The 19020-nt window shown below is 33.9% G+C and overlaps 2 protein-coding genes and 1 long non-coding RNA gene across 3 annotated transcripts in view; 2 read left to right on the top strand and 1 right to left on the bottom strand.

Moving 5' to 3' along the window:
- LOC125875055 (inactive poly [ADP-ribose] polymerase RCD1-like) overlaps positions 1-19020 on the bottom strand; it is a 485870-nt gene that overhangs the window by 62446 nt on the left and 404404 nt on the right. The window lies entirely within an intron of this gene.
- LOC125875087 (abscisic acid receptor PYR1-like) lies at positions 1670-2725 on the top strand. Its single transcript, XM_049556168.1, has one exon. It carries the CDS (start codon positions 1739-1741, stop codon positions 2369-2371), a length of 633 nt encoding a protein of 210 aa, XP_049412125.1. The 5' UTR covers positions 1670-1738; the 3' UTR covers positions 2372-2725.
- LOC125875099 (uncharacterized) lies at positions 14680-16330 on the top strand. The gene is made up of 3 exons (XR_007447343.1): positions 14680-14796; positions 15321-15392; positions 16059-16330. It is a non-coding gene; the product is annotated as an uncharacterized LOC125875099 (long non-coding RNA).

The following is a 19020-nucleotide window of genomic DNA, read 5'->3' as shown; positions in this document are numbered from 1 at the left end:
CAATTAACTGATTAGTGGAGATAAGTTAAAGTATCTAGATCAAATCACTAGATGTGCATATTAAAATTGGAATATTTATTTGCTAGCTAAGATTTATATAATATGTCACAAATAAATTAATAATAAAGAAGTGGCTGATTCTTCCAGATGGCTTGCATGAAATGACCTTGATTAATCTTATCTAGTCTTTTCAAGGAAACAGATTTATATGTATCTTATCTTGTGCATTTATTTATTAAGAAGCTGCTCTTCCAGATTGGTTTGATGTATAGAATATGAAAGATTAAACCTAACAGTTCAAAAGTCAAATTAGAAACAATAAATAAACAGATTCAAAGTCTCAATTCAATGATGGTATACATTATGCACCAATATTATCATATTTTATTCTGCATTACAATGAGCCTGCCTAGTGCGTCTAATTTTAGATGATTAACAATACGTATCGCGGCTTAAGCCATTGCATCTTGAATCCGGCTGCGAGTGATGATCATATGACTATGCAACAGATAAGTATCGCGGCGTAGGTCATTGGATTTGATAGAACTCAATTTTCGCTCAAGCTTGGCCTAAATGAATCAAAACTCGAGTTGGATCGATCACTCAACTCAGGTGACTTGATAACAAGTCTACTACGTCCAAAAATAAAAGTTGTCCATCTCAATTCATGTGTTATCGTTTAATTTGATATTAAAAAAATATATAAAACAAATTGTTTCTATACTAGTTGAGAAAAATTAGAGATAATTAACGCAATATTGACTTTGCAAATGTAAAACAGAAATAATTTGTCTTGACTTTCCACTTTAATAACGCGGCTGACCTTTCAACCAATCAATGTTCACTTAGCGGGGCAGCCACCCAACCTGTCCTGTCCTCCCACATACTTGGCCTGCATTCCCAAATTTTACCACTATTTTTTTAGAATACTTACTACTATTATTTGTCTTCTACTGTGCACTTTTAATTGTTATAAATTTTTTTTAGAATTAAATTATAAGAATTTTAGTTAATATTTTATAATGTATTATTTTATCATATTGATATGTATAAAAATTGCAATTTATAGTACTTTTCATATAGTTTTTGAATATCATAATTTTTTAGTTAAAATATCAAATTAATGCAATCTAATTTAATTTTGAAAATTAATCAAATTGACTTTCGAAAGTGCAACATAACAATTAAAAGTTGATGGAGAGAATAGTATTATTTCTTCTTTCTATTTTTTCTTCACAATTTTTGGTAAGTTAAATATGAAAGTTTTTAAAGAATGTTTTATTTTACATTCTATAGCAAAGTAGAGGAATTGCGCATCATAAAAATCTAATTTAGATGAGATTGTTTTAAAATTCAATATGATATCGAAATTAACAAACATCTTGAGTGTGAGTGTTAGCCTCAGTCAACAAAAATAGTTTGATCTATCTCTAAGAATTTAAATCACAAAGTTTAAAAGTTTTTTTTATTTTTTAAAATTTTGTATCAAATTAAAATATGTCGAACGAAGAAAAATAATATAATTGTGTAAATAAATTGTGAACTCCCAGATTATTTTATGTTTTAGTCGCACAATTCAAATACTTTTATATCTCTTCCAAAAAGAATTCATGCATCTTTTTCCATTATTCACTTATTATTATTATAATATATAAGTAGAAGTAGAAATAAGAAAAAAACTTGAACCGCAAATTACACTTTACTTTTTCCCCATTTTGCTTGCCTCTCTCTTTGTCTAATGGAGCAATCCGATAACTCAACGACCAACGTTCATCAGGAAGCAGAAGAAGAACCAAACCCAACCCATCAGTTCACGCTTCCTCCTGGTTTCACACCGGAAGAATCCGATGAGCTCAATTCAAGTATAACCGAGTTCCACTCCTACCGAGTCGACTCATCCCAATGTTCTTCCCTACTCGCACAACGCATCCACGCGCCGCCTCACGTCGTCTGGTCCGTCGTCCGCTGTTTCGAAAAGCCTCAGATATACAAGCACTTCATCAAAAGCTGTTCCGTCGGAGAGAACTTCTCCATGGTCGTGGGTGCCACGCGCAATGTTAACGTCATCTCCGGCTTACCGGCGAATACAAGTACTGAGAGGCTCGATTTATTGGACGATGAAAAGTACGTTACCGGTTTCAGTATAATTGGTGGTGAACATAGATTGAAGAATTACCGGTCAGTTACTAGTGTACATGGATTCGAACGCGATGGGATAATCTGGACCGTTGTTTTGGAATCGTACGTCGTTGATGTGCCTGAAGGGAATACTGAAGAAGACACTCGTCTTTTTGCTGATACAGTTGTGAAATTGAATCTTCAGAAATTAGCCTCCGTAGCCGAAGCCATAGCTAACGGTGAGATCTCCTAAAATTTCAAGTTTAATTTCTCTTCATCTTAATTTTCTTCTTTCTTTTCCATTGGCTGAAATCATGGAAAGATATTGTGTTTCTAAAAAGGTTCATGGAAGAGAATCAGAACGATATCCTTCACAAGTTCAGTCTGATCTTATCATAATAATACTACTGTATTAGATTAATTATTCGTCTTGCAGCGTATGTTAGAACTTTAACAGGGCTATTTGGGTCGACGATGCTGATGTACAGAATGAGGAAATGATATAAGATGAAGATGTTGTATTTCTGTAATTTTATTTTATGAAAAGAACAAAAATAAAATGTTTTTAACTTTTTTTCAATTATGGGATCATTGATTAAGTTGAAATAAGTTTAATTAGTAAGTTTCCATTATAATATACTTGAGCTTATTACTCTTTGTTGCATCAAAATCTTTGTTGTTTTATAAAAATAGGAGATACTTAAATGACTCTTCTTTTTTCCAATTTTTCTCTTACATAAGTAATACTCCCTCCGTTCCTATTTAGTTGTCTATATTTCCTTTTTTAGTTGTCCCTATTTAGTTGTCCATTTTGACAAATCAAGAAAGGACAACAAATTTTTTCCTATTATACCCTTATTTACACTTCTTGAAAATTGTAAAAGTGTATGTTGTTTCCCTCCAATTTATTTCACTTGAATTCAAAGAAGTGGTTGCAATTTTGAAGTAAAAAGTTGTAATAAGGGTAAAATTGTAACTTCACTGTGCTAATCATTGTTGCCTTAATCTGTGTGTCATTTCTAAAGTGAACAACTAAAAAGGGACGGAGGGAGTATTGATCCAACCCACCGAGCCTTGCGGGCACCTACATACTACCCCTAAGTAGGAGAATCCTCATAACCCAACAATTTTAGACATGCGAAAAATTAAATAAACGGAAATAACATACTAACGAAATTCTTTATTAAAAACTTTTAAACAATTTCGAGTTAAGACTTGTAAAATAATTAACACTCCCAAGGATCTAGTCTAAACAAGTACAAGAGCTGGTAAGTGTACAACTGGACATCATAATTAAAAGACACAACTCCCACCTGTTGACACTCAATTTTGACCCACCATGGTAGGAATTAATTTTTTTGAGCTTCCTAATTTTCAAACAATTTGAAATAATTGGTTTTGTGAAAAAACTCAAAGTATTTCTCAAGTTTTTAAAATGATTTTACTTATTTATGTGATCAACGTGTTTTATATGGGTACACATATTCAATTAGTTTATTATTTTTCTTAGTAGTTGAGATGCGTCACTTTTTATGCTTATGAATTAAATAATTTACTAATGTAATCTAGTCTTAATTATAGTTATACTTTAAAGGCAATTAGTTTGATTATTTTATAATTAAGATCGATTATTTTATTTCGTTAAAATTAAGAAGCTCGTTAATTAATTTATATTAATTCGTCTTATTTAATTACTAGCCGAATTTTACTAAATGAATTCAATTTGGCCACACTCCTAATTCATCGACTAAATTCATAATGCGATTGACCACTCAATTCGGTTAAAATTATAATTTACTAGCCATCGCTTTTACCCCGTCCTTAAATCAAGTTTGGGCAATTTAATCAATCAAAAAGGGCATTTTCCAGCAGCCTACAATTTCCAACTGCAATTCCCAGCCCAATAATTCCCGTGACCAGCCCACTCAAATGCCCCTTTTCCCCTTAGCCAACCCGATCCAGGCCACCATTCCAATTCCAAAAGAAATCCAGAAATCCTCCATACGTTTACAACAGTCCAAACGTATCACTGGAGTAAATGGGAAAAGCAGCGAGAAACGCGGAAAAAGTAGCACTGCGATTTTGTTTCTTCTCCAACGTCTCTCTCGACCAAGTACTATGGCAACAACACACGATTTTCACCCTTTCCTCTTTCGGAATGGGGCGAAAACCTCAGAAAAGAGTGTTTGTTTCAAATCAGTGAAATATTTTGATTTTTTTAAAATTTTGAATTGGACCTTCGTTTGGTTGATTTTAGGTCCGTTTTCCCCTATTTTCCAGATCCCATTCTCCAGATTTAGGTCTTCTTAGATGTGTTGATGCTAGTGAAGCTGCAAAGCTTCTGAAACAAATACATGTCGGAGTTTGTGGTACTCACATGAATGGGTTCACTTTGGCTAGGAAGATCCTTCGAGCCGGCTATTTTTGGATAACTATGGAACATGATTGTTGCAAGTTTGTGCAGAAATGTCATAAATGTCAAGTGCATGGTGATTTAATTCAAGTGCCGCCTCATGAACTTAATGCTCTGAGTTCACCTTGGCCTTTTGTAGTTTGGGGCATGAATGTCATTGGTCCAATAGAGCCAGCCGCCTCTAACAGACACAGATTCATTTTGGTCGCCATTAACTACTTCACCAAATGGGTAAAAGCAGCTTCGTATAAGTCGGTGACCAAGAAAGTTGTAGCTGATTTTGTTCGCAACAATTTGATATGTAGGTTTGGAGTGCCAGAATCCATTATCACCAATAATGGAGCGAACCTCAACAATCACTTGATGAGAGAAATATGTGAACAATTCAAGATTACTCACCGGAACTTAACTGCCTATCGTCCCTAAATGAATGGAGCCGTAGAAGCTGCCAACAAGAACATAAAGAAGATTTTAAGGAAAATGATTGATAATCGCAGAGGTTGGCACGAGATGTTGTCATATGCTTTGTTGGGTTACCGAACGACTGTCAGAACATCAGTCGGAGGTACTCCATATTTGCTAGTAAATGGAACAGAAGCAGTCATACCTGCAGAAATTGAAATACCTTCATTACGAATCATCCAAGAAGCTGAATTGAGTGATGCTGAATTGGTTCGCAAGCGGATCGATCAGTTAACATTGATTGATGAGAAGAGAATGGTTGTTGTTTGTCATGGACAACTATATCGACAGAGAATGATTCGTGCTTTCCACAAGAAGGTAAGAGCTAGAATGTTTGAGGTTGGTCAGTTGGTCCTTAAACGCATTTTCCCTCATTAGGATGAGTACAAAGGGAAATTTGCACCAAATTGGCAAGGACCCTACATAGTTCGCAAAGTGTTATCTGGAAGTTCCTTGATCCTGTCCGAGATGGATGGCACCGAATAGACGAAATCGATCAACTCAAATGTTGTCAAGAGATACTATGTGTGAAGCTTCAGTTTGTATTTCTGTTATTTCCTTGTAATCATTCTATTTGCTTGTAATCGTCTATGCTTAGAATTTTATCCCTCTTGTAATGAACTACGTCTGACCTGAATTCTCAAGAATGAGATACATAGGCGGCCTATGTCGGCCTCGGTCACTCCTATATCCCTTTTTAATATTTCTCTATATTTGAATTACGTTTGACCTGAATTCTCAAGAATGAGATATGTAGGCGGCCTATGTCTGCCTCGATCGTATTTATTTGTAATTGTTATTATTTTTGCTAATCCTCGAAAAGGGGAACTACATTTGACCTAATTCCTGCCCCAACGGGATACGTAGGCGCCACAACGGTTCGGTCATATCTCCCGTAAGATTTCTATTTTTCCTTTGCAATAGAAATTGAGACAGGACTTTTTAAGAGGGACTAAAAAATTCTCGAGAAGAAAGACTGAAGTTACTTTGAGATTTGCAACTGGACAAAATTTTTGAGAAGATCTCAAAAATTTTGTAATTGCTCACCAACGATTAAAGATAAGTCAAGACAGTTAACTGGGACAGAAATTTTGAGAATGACCTCAAAATTTCAACAGGCTCATCGGCAGTTTGGAACAACTTTGAATGCTTCCCAGCAAATAATCAGATAAACCTCGGGACATCAACTTTAAAAACGTTCGTTAGGCTTGACGTGACATGACACTTGACAGTGACCTTTTCCAAACATTACTTTTGAAAATCTATTTTCCTTAAAAGCTTTTCCCTCATGTTTCAATTATTTTTGCATGAAAATGTTTTGTCTTATCTATCAAGAAGCGGGAGATCGGAGAAATCAACCGGAGATAGCGAGGCAAGGGGCAGACAACCAAAGAGATCAACACAGATCAGTTCATTTTTAAGCTAACAATTTTTCTATGGATGTAGGTCTACAGGGTGCCTCAAGATCGACATATTCTTCCATTCAGTGAATATGGAGAAGTCAAAAGGGCGAAGAGCTCCCCAAATTGATAACTTTTCTGTAAATGCAGGAAATATTTTATACTTATTATACCAAGAATTGGGAATATGAGTAGCATTACTTTATTCAAATTCTCAGCAAGGCAAGGTTCATAATGAACATGCAATTATGTACGGGGATGGAACAAATGAAAACCTTGAAGAGAGAAATATTATTACTTTCCAGCAACTAAAGATACCTGGAAGATATTCATCTTCATTATATTATCAGATATGATAATATTCTTACCGTGAAAGTTATTTATATTGTATTGTTGAATGAGACGATATCACTATCCGGAGAGTCATTTATATCGTATTGTCAAATGAGATGATACCACTACTCCGAGGGTCATTTTTATTTATATTGTCGAATGAGACGATATCACTACCCGGAGAGTCATTTATATCGTATTGTCAAATGAGATGATATCACTACTCCGAGGGTCATTTTTACTTATATTGTCGAATGAGACGATACCATCACACGGAGAGTCATTTATATCGTATTGTCAAAAGAGATGATACCACTACTCCGAGGGTCATTTTTATTTATATTGTCCATTGAGATGATACCGCCGTCCAAGAGATACCTAGAAGATCACCTATGTTGCTGGGTGAAGAATCATCTTCGTTCGGTATCAGGGAGGCATCATCGAAGTCATGCATAGCAAGAGGAAATCATGCACAACAAAGAGGAAAAGTCATGCATCGCGGAAAAGAGGTCAATGCATAGCAAGAGAAAGAAGTCATGCATAGCAAGAGGAAATCATGCACAACAAAGAGGAAAAGTCATGCATCGCGGGAAAGAGATTCATGCATAGCAAGAGAAGAATTTATGCATCGTGGAAAGAAGTCATGCATTGCGGGAAAGAGATTTACGCATAGCAAGAAGAAGAAATCATGCATGGCAAGAGGAAAGTCATGCATCGAGAAAAAGAGATTCATGCATAGCAAGAGAAGGATTCATGCATCGCGGAAAAAAGTCATGCATTGTAAGATAAAGAAGTCTTGCATCGCGAGAAAAGATTCATACATTGCAAGAAAAAATTCATGCATCGCAAGAGAAGTTTCATGCATTGCAAGAGAAAAAGGTCATGTATCACGGGAAAAATTTTATGCATCGCAAGAGAAAAATTTCATGCATTGCGGGAAAAGATTCATGCATCGCAAGAGAAAAGACTCATGCATCGCGAAAAAGATCCATGCATCGCAAGAGAAGATTCATGCATCGCGGGAAAAGATTCATGCATCGTAAGAGAAAATCCATGCATCGCGAAAAAAGATTCATGCATTGCAAGAGAAGATCCATGCATTGCGGGGAAAAATTCATGCATTGCAAGAGAAGATTCATGCATCGCGGGAAAAAGATTCATGCATCGCGGGTAAAGAATTCATGAATCGTAAGAGAAATGAGTCATGCATAATAAGNCGCGGGAAAAGATTCATGCATCGCAAGAGAAAATCCATGCATCGCGAAAAAATATTCATGTATTGCAAGAGAAGATCCATGCATTGCGGGGAAAGATTCATGCATCGCGGAAAAAAAATTCATGCATCGCGGGTAAAGAATTCATGAATCGTAAGAGAAATGAGTCATGCATAATAAGAGAAGGAGTTATGCATAACAAGAGAAAATTTACTCATCACAAGAAAATCAACATCGGCTGCACTATTTTTCTTCGCAAAGACGACATCAAGAAAACTATTAACATATTGCATGAGTCTATTTTACTACTTTGACATCAAAGGAAGAGTACACTGAAGATCATATTGCAAATATGAGACACAAGCCTTATTTGCTTCACGTCAAACCCGATAGAATTGACATCAAATGTTCAAGGAGAACAATTAAGTGTCAACACGGTAAAAGACACTGTCTTCCATTTGAATTGCATTTTTATGATAATGATTTTTATCTCAGCCTTTGTTGAGAGCATACGAAAGGATGAATTCTCCAAAACAAATCACAGGTGCGGACGACGTCAAAAAAGATGCAGCACAACGTGACACTTTTTCTTAGCAGCGAACTGGGACATAGTCCAAAGAGGAGTGTCAAACTCTTAGAACGCGAGCAAAGGAGCGACTTCCACCACAATCAACCACACCCCTATCAGAAGGCATGTGGATTTTTTCTTTAGGTTTCCTGGTTTCAGTTTCGCATTCGAAATTTTTAATTTTTTTTGTCTCTATCAAAAGTAGCTTTTCAATCTGAGTGACAATGCACCAAGAACTTTGAAAATTTTGTCTGTGTAAGTTCTTACTTATGGGTGTGGAGTGCACCGCATTCATGGCTAAGAGGTTGCAAGCCTCCTTTTCGTTCTCGACTCATTTTGTCACTCTTCCTGAACCGAAGGTTATCTTGCATAATAGATTTCTTTTTCAACCGATTGAGTCGAACTACAAGCAGCATAATTCCCTAAAGCTAAGGATATGTAGGCAGAATCGATGTTGAAACTTGGCTGTATTTCAACATTCGCTCTTAAGTTTTATTTCCTAGTATTCTGACTTCTTGATAAGTCGATATCGGATAGCTTTTGAATTCTGTCAAAATCGTGTGTTAAATCAAGCATATCGAACTACAATGGGGCCTAAATTCTCGTATAGCCTGAGATATGTAGGAGACTCATTTCCGAGGTTCAGCCATAATTCCTAAAGTCCGTATCAAATCCCATTTCCTAAAAAAGACGAATATGTGGTCGGTCAAAATTGGATTAGTCAATTTCATTTTTCTCGAATCTCTTGCATCAATTCGAGTAAAATGAGGGAAAGTTGTTGACACCCAATTTTGACCCGCCACGATAGGAATTAATTTTTTTGAGCTTCCTAATTTTCAAACAATTTGAAATAATTGATTTTGTGAAAAAACTCAAAGTATTTCTCAAGTTTTTAAAATGATTTTACTTATTTATGTGATCAACGTGTTTTATATGGGTACACATATTCAATTTGTTTATTATTTTTCTTAGTAGTTGAGATGCGTCACTTTTTATGCTTATGAGTTAAATAATTTGTTAATGTAATCTAGTCTTACTTATAGTTATACTTTAAAGGCAATTAGTTTGATTATTTTATAATTAAGATCGATTATTTTATTTCGTTAAAATTAAGAAGCTCGTTAATTAATTTATATTAATTCGTCTTATTTAATTACTTGCCGAATTTTACTAAATGAATTCAATTTGGCCACACTCCTAATTCATCGACTAAATTCGTAATGCGATTGACCACTCAATTCGATTAAAATTATAATTTACTAGCCATCGCTTTTACCCCGTCCTAAAATCAAGTTTGAGCAATTTAATCAATCAAAAAGGGCATTTTCCAGCAGCCTACAATTTCCAATTGCAATTCCCAGCCCAATAATTCCTGTGACCAGCCCACTCCAATGCCCCTTTTCCCGTTAACCCAACCCGATCCAGCCCACCATTCCAATTCCAAAAGAAATCCAGAAATCCTCTATACGTTTACAACAGTCCAAACGTATCACTGGAGTAGACGGGAAAAGCAGCGAGGAACGCGGAAAAATCAGCACTACGATTTTGTTTCTTCTCCAACGTCTCTCTCGACCAAGTATTATGGCAACAACATGCGGTTTTCGCCCTTTCCTCTTTCGGAATGGGGCGAAAACCTCAGAAAAGAGTGTTTGTCCAAATCGGTGAAAGATTTTAATTTTTTTTTAAATTTTGAATTGGGCCTTTGTTTGGTTGATTTTAGGTCCGTTTCCCCCTATTTTTCAGATCCCATTCTCCCTTCTATATATTTTTGTTTGTTGTTCACTGTGATAGGGGATTTTTTTTAGTTGGGATTTAGATTTGAGCAAAAATACACACAAATAGCCTAAGCAAAAATAGCTAAAGTACCTACTAAATACTTCAAAAAGAAAAGCAGAGGAGAACTGGTTTTCGGTTATCGCAATTCGAGTCGAAACGTGTGGTGTTGGAAGTCATTCTCCCCCTGCTCTTCCCGTCCCTGTTTCACTGCACGAAAGAAGGGTATGCCTCCTCCATTATAATATCTCCTTTGCCTCTTCTTCTGTTGAAAAAGTGATAAATTTTTATGTCGGAAAGGTCTTGTTGTGTGGCTATTTGCTGTTAGTTATTATTGGTTTGTTGATGTTTCAATATGATATATTTGCTCTTGTATGATGCCATTACTTGGTCGAGTCGAACGTGTAGATTTGCATCTAATGTTGATGTTTCTAGGCTGCTTCTGAGTTCTGTTATTTGTTCCTTTTTCTAACTTTATTGCTCAATATTGTTGGGTCTGTGTTTCTCCATTTATATAGTGTTAAGCATTAGATGTGCGGGTTTAGCTTATTTACTGTTGAATGTTGTTATTTGTGTAAGTTGAGTCCTCAAATCAATTAAAAATGGTTAGTATAGGGGGTGTAGTCGCATGTTTGTTCTAATCGTTTGGTCTTGTCTATTTCTTGAATGTCTTTGTCGGCTTGTTGCTTAATATGACTTGTTTAATTTGAGTTGGTGTCCTCATGCTATTCAAGTTTTAGTCCGAAATGTCTATATTTGCGAGTTCAGTTTATGTAGGATCCGAGTGCTTCGCTTTGTTTTCTTTTAAATCTTATATTTATTTATTTTCCTTCTTTTATGCTGGAATTTAATTTTGTTTGAAGCATGAATTTTATTTGGTATCATTCCCTCATGTGTGTGTTATGATGTCCCTCACATCTCATGTTGAAATTAATCAATTTGATCTCGTCATTTTGTCATGGCTTTTGTTTCAAAGTAAAAAATCAGCTTGTTATTTTTTAGTTTATAAATTACTAGTTTTTTGGCAGATGGTTTTGATTGTTGTTGAAATATTATTGATTGTTTCATTAGCATGCTCTCTCTAAATTTTAAGTTACTTGCTGAGTGCTAATTATTTGTTCATCTTGAAGTGATTTACCTATATAATGCCACCTGTAGTTATTTTTTTTATGGAATTTATTTTCTGATTATGCACGTGTTTAGCATTTTCAACATGTTGATATCCTCACTCTTCTAATATAGTAGATTATTTATTTTGGAGGATTTCATTCATTGTTTTATTTAAACCTCTTATTCAGATTATTTATTTATTTTAATCTTTTCCTCACATTAGTCTTAAATAGTAGCCTAGTTCATTTCCTAGAATACATGTCTTTCTGGAAATTGATTTCCCTGGTGCATGATATATGATCGATGCTCACATGACCTTGTACATGTTATTTCTATATTTTTGTCAACTTGGATGTGTGGCCGGCTACCGTATTGATTCATTTGGCTTGAAATGATCGTTATGCCCTCGTAGTTACCCATTTGAAGTATGTTAGTTCTCAATGTGTCTCTGTATGATATACTTTAGCGGTATTATATCGATTTATACTCTCCTGAATTCGTTTTTATATTACAATAAATCATGCTACTACTTCTATTTTCACCTCAAGTTGGTTTATATATAACTCTTTTGCCATTTTTATTTGCATGTGAAATCTGCTCAAGTCCCCACAGACTTTATCCTTGCATTTCTCATGGGCCACGGAAGCCCAATTTTAGTTCATCGTGTCAATCGGCCATTGAAAATTGACGTACAGGTCCCGGAGTTGAAAAAAATAAATCATATTGAAGCAGATCGGAGAACTCAGAAGATTGGGCCAAAGGCCCACTCCCATTTAGTTATTATTATTATTTCTGTTAGAAGTTTAGGACAGGTGAAATTGGGCCTTAGGCCCAAAGAATCTTTTATTTTATGTTAGACTAGGACAGGTGCAGGAAATTCTAATGGGCCAAAGGCCCAAAATAAAAAATGGGTCTAAGTACTGGTCCAGGCGAACAGAAAAAACCCATACTTGGGCCCAAATCTCTTTCCCTCTTTGTTTTATTATGTTTATTTACTTGCTAATATTCGTCATTAATCTTAAGACCAACAATTCAAATCTCCGAAAGACGTCCATTTCGCTTTTAAAAATCAACTAAACCAGTCATCTCTCAACAAGACTTGAAAAAATAATTTTATAAGATAGCTCACTTAGATAATATTTAAGAACTTCCCTTTTCCCTTTTTGAAATAGTTTTAACTGTAAAATAATTAAATTTTGCAATTTAAGTTAAGTTAAATTTAGCCAAATAATTAATCATCAGATAACCGCATTAGCGGGTGTTCTAGGTGCTTTCAAACCCTTCCTTGAACACTAATTTGAACTCCCGAACCCCCTTAAGTATTTTCAATTGATTCCCTGTTTTAATCTATTGAAAATCAGTTTTCTTGATTTTTCTTAAAAATTAAGTGGAGACTCTTAAAACCAGTCAAATTATATATTTTCTAAATAAAACACCACCATGCTGAAGGAAGAATAGAAGCTGCTGGAGATTTTCTTCGTCTTCACCTAATGAAACCTCACCGATCCTGCAACAGACTATGTCAAAAGACATAACAAGAGTAGTATCAGTACAAAACACGTGTACTGGTAGGCATCATCGGTCAACCAGACGCCCACCGCATAACATAAGAAACGAACTAGTAAGATCATGAAATAAACCACTCTCCACCTTTACCCTCTCTTAAAATACCTCCAATATGCACTGGTATTCTACCTACTATCATCCTTCTCAATCCACCTACCTACCGGATACTTGATTGTAGTCTAACCATTCTAACACATAGAGAAATCCCCCCAATACAACCATCAACATTTCAACTAACCGTTCACGTCATACCTTTACTTCCTCGTCACATTACCCAGCCATAGTCACATAATACATTACATCAAGCTCTCTTAACTCTAAACCCAATCTCTTTTTCCCAAGGTGAAATCCACCTAAGCATATTTCATCACACACGCTACCTCTACTCCTCGCCATTACAACCCATGAACAACCCTTACTATCTATTACTCGCCTTTTGAACACTTTTCCCTTCCACTATACTCAACAAGTTCGCTCATTACGACGAACAATCAAATATCCCTCATCATACACGTGCCCACTAAGTGCAACATAAGCAAGTTAAAACAACACTATACTCGCATGCGCATATCAAACATATACAATATCATCAATATTTACGAACAACGAATAACTTCACATTTTATATCACAATATTGGCCCTCTTATGGGACCCAAACCCAAACAACTAGTTATGCCGGAACGTGGCAACCGATCCAAGTAAGTTATGCCGAAACGTGGCAACCAATCCATTCAACCAATCCATTCAACAATCACAATCACAATCACAAGTATATCCTCAAGATCATACATTTAGGTCATGATTTCATGGCAATCATAATTCATTTATCTCATATACCACAAGTGTGATCAATAATGCATCATTCATGTACATATAGGTATCATAATGAAACAAAAACATCATACATCACACAATTATAGAATCACAATCATCACCTATGGATTATTCATCAACACGCCTCATACAAACCCTAATTCAGGCATACTCAGCCCTAATTCATCGTCTAAGGCTTCTTTCTAGAGTTTTAAATCATGAATCATTCGGTGCATGAAGGTCTACGCATAAATCCTACCATTGATTTACATATATTACACGGTGAGTACAGATTTAAACTACTCAATTCATAAAACCTAACCTACCTGGGCGCCAAGCAGTTGTACGGAGTTTTTGACTTCGATACCGGTTTTTCGGGCTTTGTGATGGTGAATTCGGCCAAGAATCCGGAAGATATCGCCACCCTCACGCTAGAATTCTCTTTCTCCTTCCTTCCCAAGCTTACAACAACTTTTCTGAGGTTTCTAGAGTGCTTATTTAGGTATTTTAGAAAGATGGAGAAAATAAGACTTCTCGTAATTTATGCTCAGCCTTGCCTATCCCGTGTAACACCCCTAAATACTAACCAAGAGTCTCATGTCGATTTACCGTTGCTTAATTACTAGAATATGTTTTAGTCTCATTTTGGGAACTTGAAGTGTTGTGATAATTGCCAACTTGCTTAGCATAAATTCTTATCGTAATTTAAGGATTTGTGATGGGGTGTTTAGGTAATATCCTAATTAGAATTATGTATAACTTTAAAAGGAAGGTAAGGGATATACATATAGATATATATGTATACATTTTGGGCAGCACACATATTTTTGGGCAGCACCTTTGAAGGACAACTGCCCAAGGGATAAACATCACTTGTTGACTATATATTTTCACCCCTCCTTTAGTAATTTCGTTTTTCTCAAGCCTTAGAACCTTAGAAACATATCTAAACAGAGTGTTCTTCAAAGTCACAAGAGAAACTTGGCCCTTTTTGGCTGGAATTCAAGAACACACACTTCTTTTTGGTAAGTGACGAAATCTGTTTCTAAGCTGGGTAGTGGTTGGTATTTTATACATATCTCTCGTTCTAGACCTTATTTTACAGTGCGTAAATATGCTTTGGAAAGATAATTCGTAGACCTACAACTCTTATGTTTATGTCAAACTCTAATTCAGCTGTTATGGATTCGAAATATGGGACGCAACATAGGACAAATTTTGTCCAGATTCTGGAATTTGAAATTCTGTATGAACAACTATTAGTGTTTTGACTATATCTTGTTGTACAAAATACATTTTGCGGTGATTCTTGTTTGTTTGCAACCCTAAGATATGTATCTACATATTTCATGAAGGTTATAAAGTCTAGTTTTGTTGTTTTTCGTTTCAAATCTAATTTGCGACATGAGGTACTAGGCTGGCCAGAATCACTGTTTTGGACCATTGTTGTGTTTGTGCAGGCTAATTTTACTTGTGATGATAATCCCATTTTACATCAATATTATTGATTTGCTAGGGATTAAAGAAGTTGTTTAATTGTATTTTAAAGGTTGTATATACTCGTGAACAAGTTGAGGACCTTGATACATTGGTTGGACTGTTTCTTTGCTAAAGCACTGAGGTTTGTGTATAAACTTGTACTTGCACTCTTTTAACCTCTAGTATATTTGAAATTGGATCTTGGTACCTTGGTTACCTCTTGTCACTTTGCATTGTTGCGTTGGTATCTTTTGAGAAGTTAAAGATGCTTGTGTAACTCGCCCACTTGTACGGATTGTTTGATCACTTGGCACTCTTGTTGGGACCTCGTCCTTCTTTTGGCTGTGACTTTGTCACTCTTGGCATGCCTCTTGATTTGGACCATTTTCCATCTTGACTTTGGATTTTTAGTTCGTCTTAAGTATGGATGTTGTCCATTTTAAGTACGAATTAGAAAACCATTTTTAATATGGTTCTTGGTTCTCTTGATTATTGGGCTTTGACCCTTCTTGATATAGGGCGTCGACCCTTCTTGATACTTGCTTGTGCTTGGTGTGAGGACATGATGTACATATTGGGCGAGCCTTGTTGTTGAATCTCTTGGAAAATGATGCTATGAACGTTCTTGACAATTGGGTCTTTAAATATCGAACTTGATACTCTTTATATATTGTTTACTTGATTTATTAATTATGTTCAATTATGTTGCTCATGACTTGAGAAAGTTTGTTTTATGAATCGGATGGCTCCGAAACTATAGTTTTGCACCACTAAGCTATATGCTTAGCGATAGTTGTTTCTATCGTAGGGAATGATCGAGAGGAGGCATGAAGCTGGCCATTGGGGATGGAAGATCACAATTGCATATAGACATCTATATTTTGCATAAACCTTGGGACTTGTACATGATCTATGTGTTGTATAATTACATGAAGTTTCGAGGACGAATTTGATCATGTCACCATAGGTTGTAAAATAAGTATGACTATGTGTTTGGTTCTTTTGGGGTGTGTAAGCCCAAGTCTTGTAATATATTAAATTTACCACTAATTTTGAATGATGGTGTGAAGCATGAACCACCTAGTTCGAGTACTCGGAAGTTAGATATATACATATATATTTTTTTTAATTTGAGGACAATATATATATGCATAAAAATCTCGTAACTTATTGGCTTATATGACTTCGGTAGGGTCGTTACATCCCGCCCTAGCGGCATCTTGCCCGCTATGGCGGGACAAGGCTCAATTTTTTTCCGGATTTTGCTTCTCCTACGTAACGACAGTTTTGGATCATTACAAATATTTATCGAGTGATTAATGTGGTAACAAAACAACTTATCAAATTAATTATGTAATTAATACTTCTAAGTGTGCAATAGACAAATACGTACTTTTGTTTTGTTGAGACATTTTTTTCCTTCTTTTGTGTGTTCATTTTTCTTTTTCTTTTCTTTTTTCATTCTATTATGGGTCATTTTCAAGTGGAAATAGAAAGTTTTGCTTCAATTAACTTTCCATATTAATAATCTAAATCAACTACTCGCTTGCTTCATTTTAGGCATAATACATAAATATTACTCTTAACTTGAAAGTAATTTTCTTAGATAGTCACTCATGTTTGAAAAATTATATAATAATATCACTTTTGTTTGTTTTAGAACTATAATATCATCCAATTTTAAATATTTTCCTCAAAATATACTTCACATAAAAAAACATATTTCTCTCTCCTAATGAATGTGATATTATTCCTTTTTTTACTAATAATTTAAAAAAATAACTTTTCAAATCAACCCATATGATATGCTCGGTAAAAAATTAATTACATAAAACAAAGTGAACATTTTAAAACAAACTCATATTTATTTTATGTTATTATGATTAACACTAATTATTTATTCTAAATCATTCCTTCTTTTAAGTTCTTATAGAATGCGCAAGGTGAACATTAAAAACAAGCAAAAGTGAATGAAAGAAAAAAGAAAAAGAAAAGTGATGTTAGAGAACAATTTTCACGTACTCATAAAAAAATCAAAAGTATTATATCAACTAACTCTTTTTACGGATTTTTTTTCTAGCAACTATTCCCTCTGTCCATTTTTATTTATTCATTACATTATAAATAATTATTCATTTGTTACTTGTTTATTTTAAAAAATTGAGTGATAATTTATTACTTAGTTCCTAATTCACTGTTATTAGTAGTTATAGTCATTTGTCAATGCATTTTTTAAAATATAAAATTTATTATTTTCAAAGATTGATATAGTAAAATTATCTTTATTATTCTTTAAGAGATATGTCAAATTAATACTGAACAAGTAAAGATGTAAAAATGGACGGAAGGAATAGCAACTAAATTTCCCCCCCTTTTTTTTTTTTTATAAAATAGTAATTAAAAAAAGAATATCATTATATGACATTCCATTAAAAGTGTGCACTCTGCATATTCTTTAAGAAATTAATTAATGAATGAATGAATTGAGAAATAATTTTAGAAAAATAATTAATGTTAAATCTAATAATAGAATAAAAAATGTATATCTCTTAATATGCTAAAGTAAAAAACTAAAAATGATAAATAATCAAGAATTATTTTTATTTATTTTCTTTTTACTGAATATAATATGAGTTATTTTAAAAAGTTAATTTTTTTAATAAAATAAATAAATAATGTGTGATGGCATCTCAATAGGAGAGAGAATAATGTTTCTTCTGTGTCAAATATATTTTGAGGAAAATATGCAAAGTTGAGTGATATTGTAGTCCAAAAACAAACATAAGTGATGTTACTAGGTAATATCTCAAATATGGATGACTATCTGAGGATATTACTCAATGGACAATTATGCCCTCCAACTTTAATAAGATTTGTTTAATAAAATATAGTTCTAATTAAGAGCATGTTCAACATTATTGTTGGGAGGCCAAAAACACTTATTTTGACGAAGAAGTGTTTTTTTTTTAGAGAAATTAAGGTCTAAAAATTTCTGTTTCTTTAAAAAAGCAGAAACAAAAGCAGAAAATTATTTTTTTCAAGATCAAACTCTCCTTGCCATATATACATATTTAGCAATATATTTCTTATTTATTTATTTATTGTGGTGAATTTTAGTAGGTAGTGATTTCAATTTGTGGAATGGTTTTTAAATCATTTTGCTTCATATTTTTAAGTATATTTAAATTATTATGTTAATATCATATTACTATTTAATTTATTTTTTATTTATCTATATATAATATTGATTTAAAATTTAAATATGTAATATTAATTTAATAAAAGTAAAATACTAATTCAATACTTTATAATAAATATTTAAAATATTTTTCTCTCTATAAAATAATCATAATATTAAAAATGCATTGATACTTGTCTTTTTCGTAATTTGACTCACAAAAACACTTTTAAAAAATGATTAGTCAAACACAATCTACTTATCAAAAGCACTTTTTAAATAATTAACCAAACACCAATTATTATTTTTCAAAACCACTTTTCTAAAAAATCATTTTAAAAAAATATTTCTAAAAATAAGTCATTTTTTGCAGCAATGTCAAGCAGACTCTAAATCTTTGAATATATAAGACAAATGGAGGTAAAATAATATGATACACATGGAATAATTAGTCACTTCCTTTTTATTGCAAGAAGAATATGTGAAAACAGCGTCATTTGCAAGAGAATTCGACATCTCTCAACATTGCGTATCGTCTCCAAGAGTGTATAGACAAAAATCAAAGTTTGCTTTCAAAAACATATCTATATTA

Source organism: Solanum stenotomum, chromosome 8, assembly GCF_019186545.1.
Source record: "Solanum stenotomum isolate F172 chromosome 8, ASM1918654v1, whole genome shotgun sequence".
NCBI lineage: Eukaryota > Viridiplantae > Streptophyta > Magnoliopsida > Solanales > Solanaceae > Solanum > Solanum stenotomum.
The sequence above is the reverse complement of the archived record's forward strand: the minus strand, read 5'-3'. Positions and strand labels throughout refer to the sequence as shown.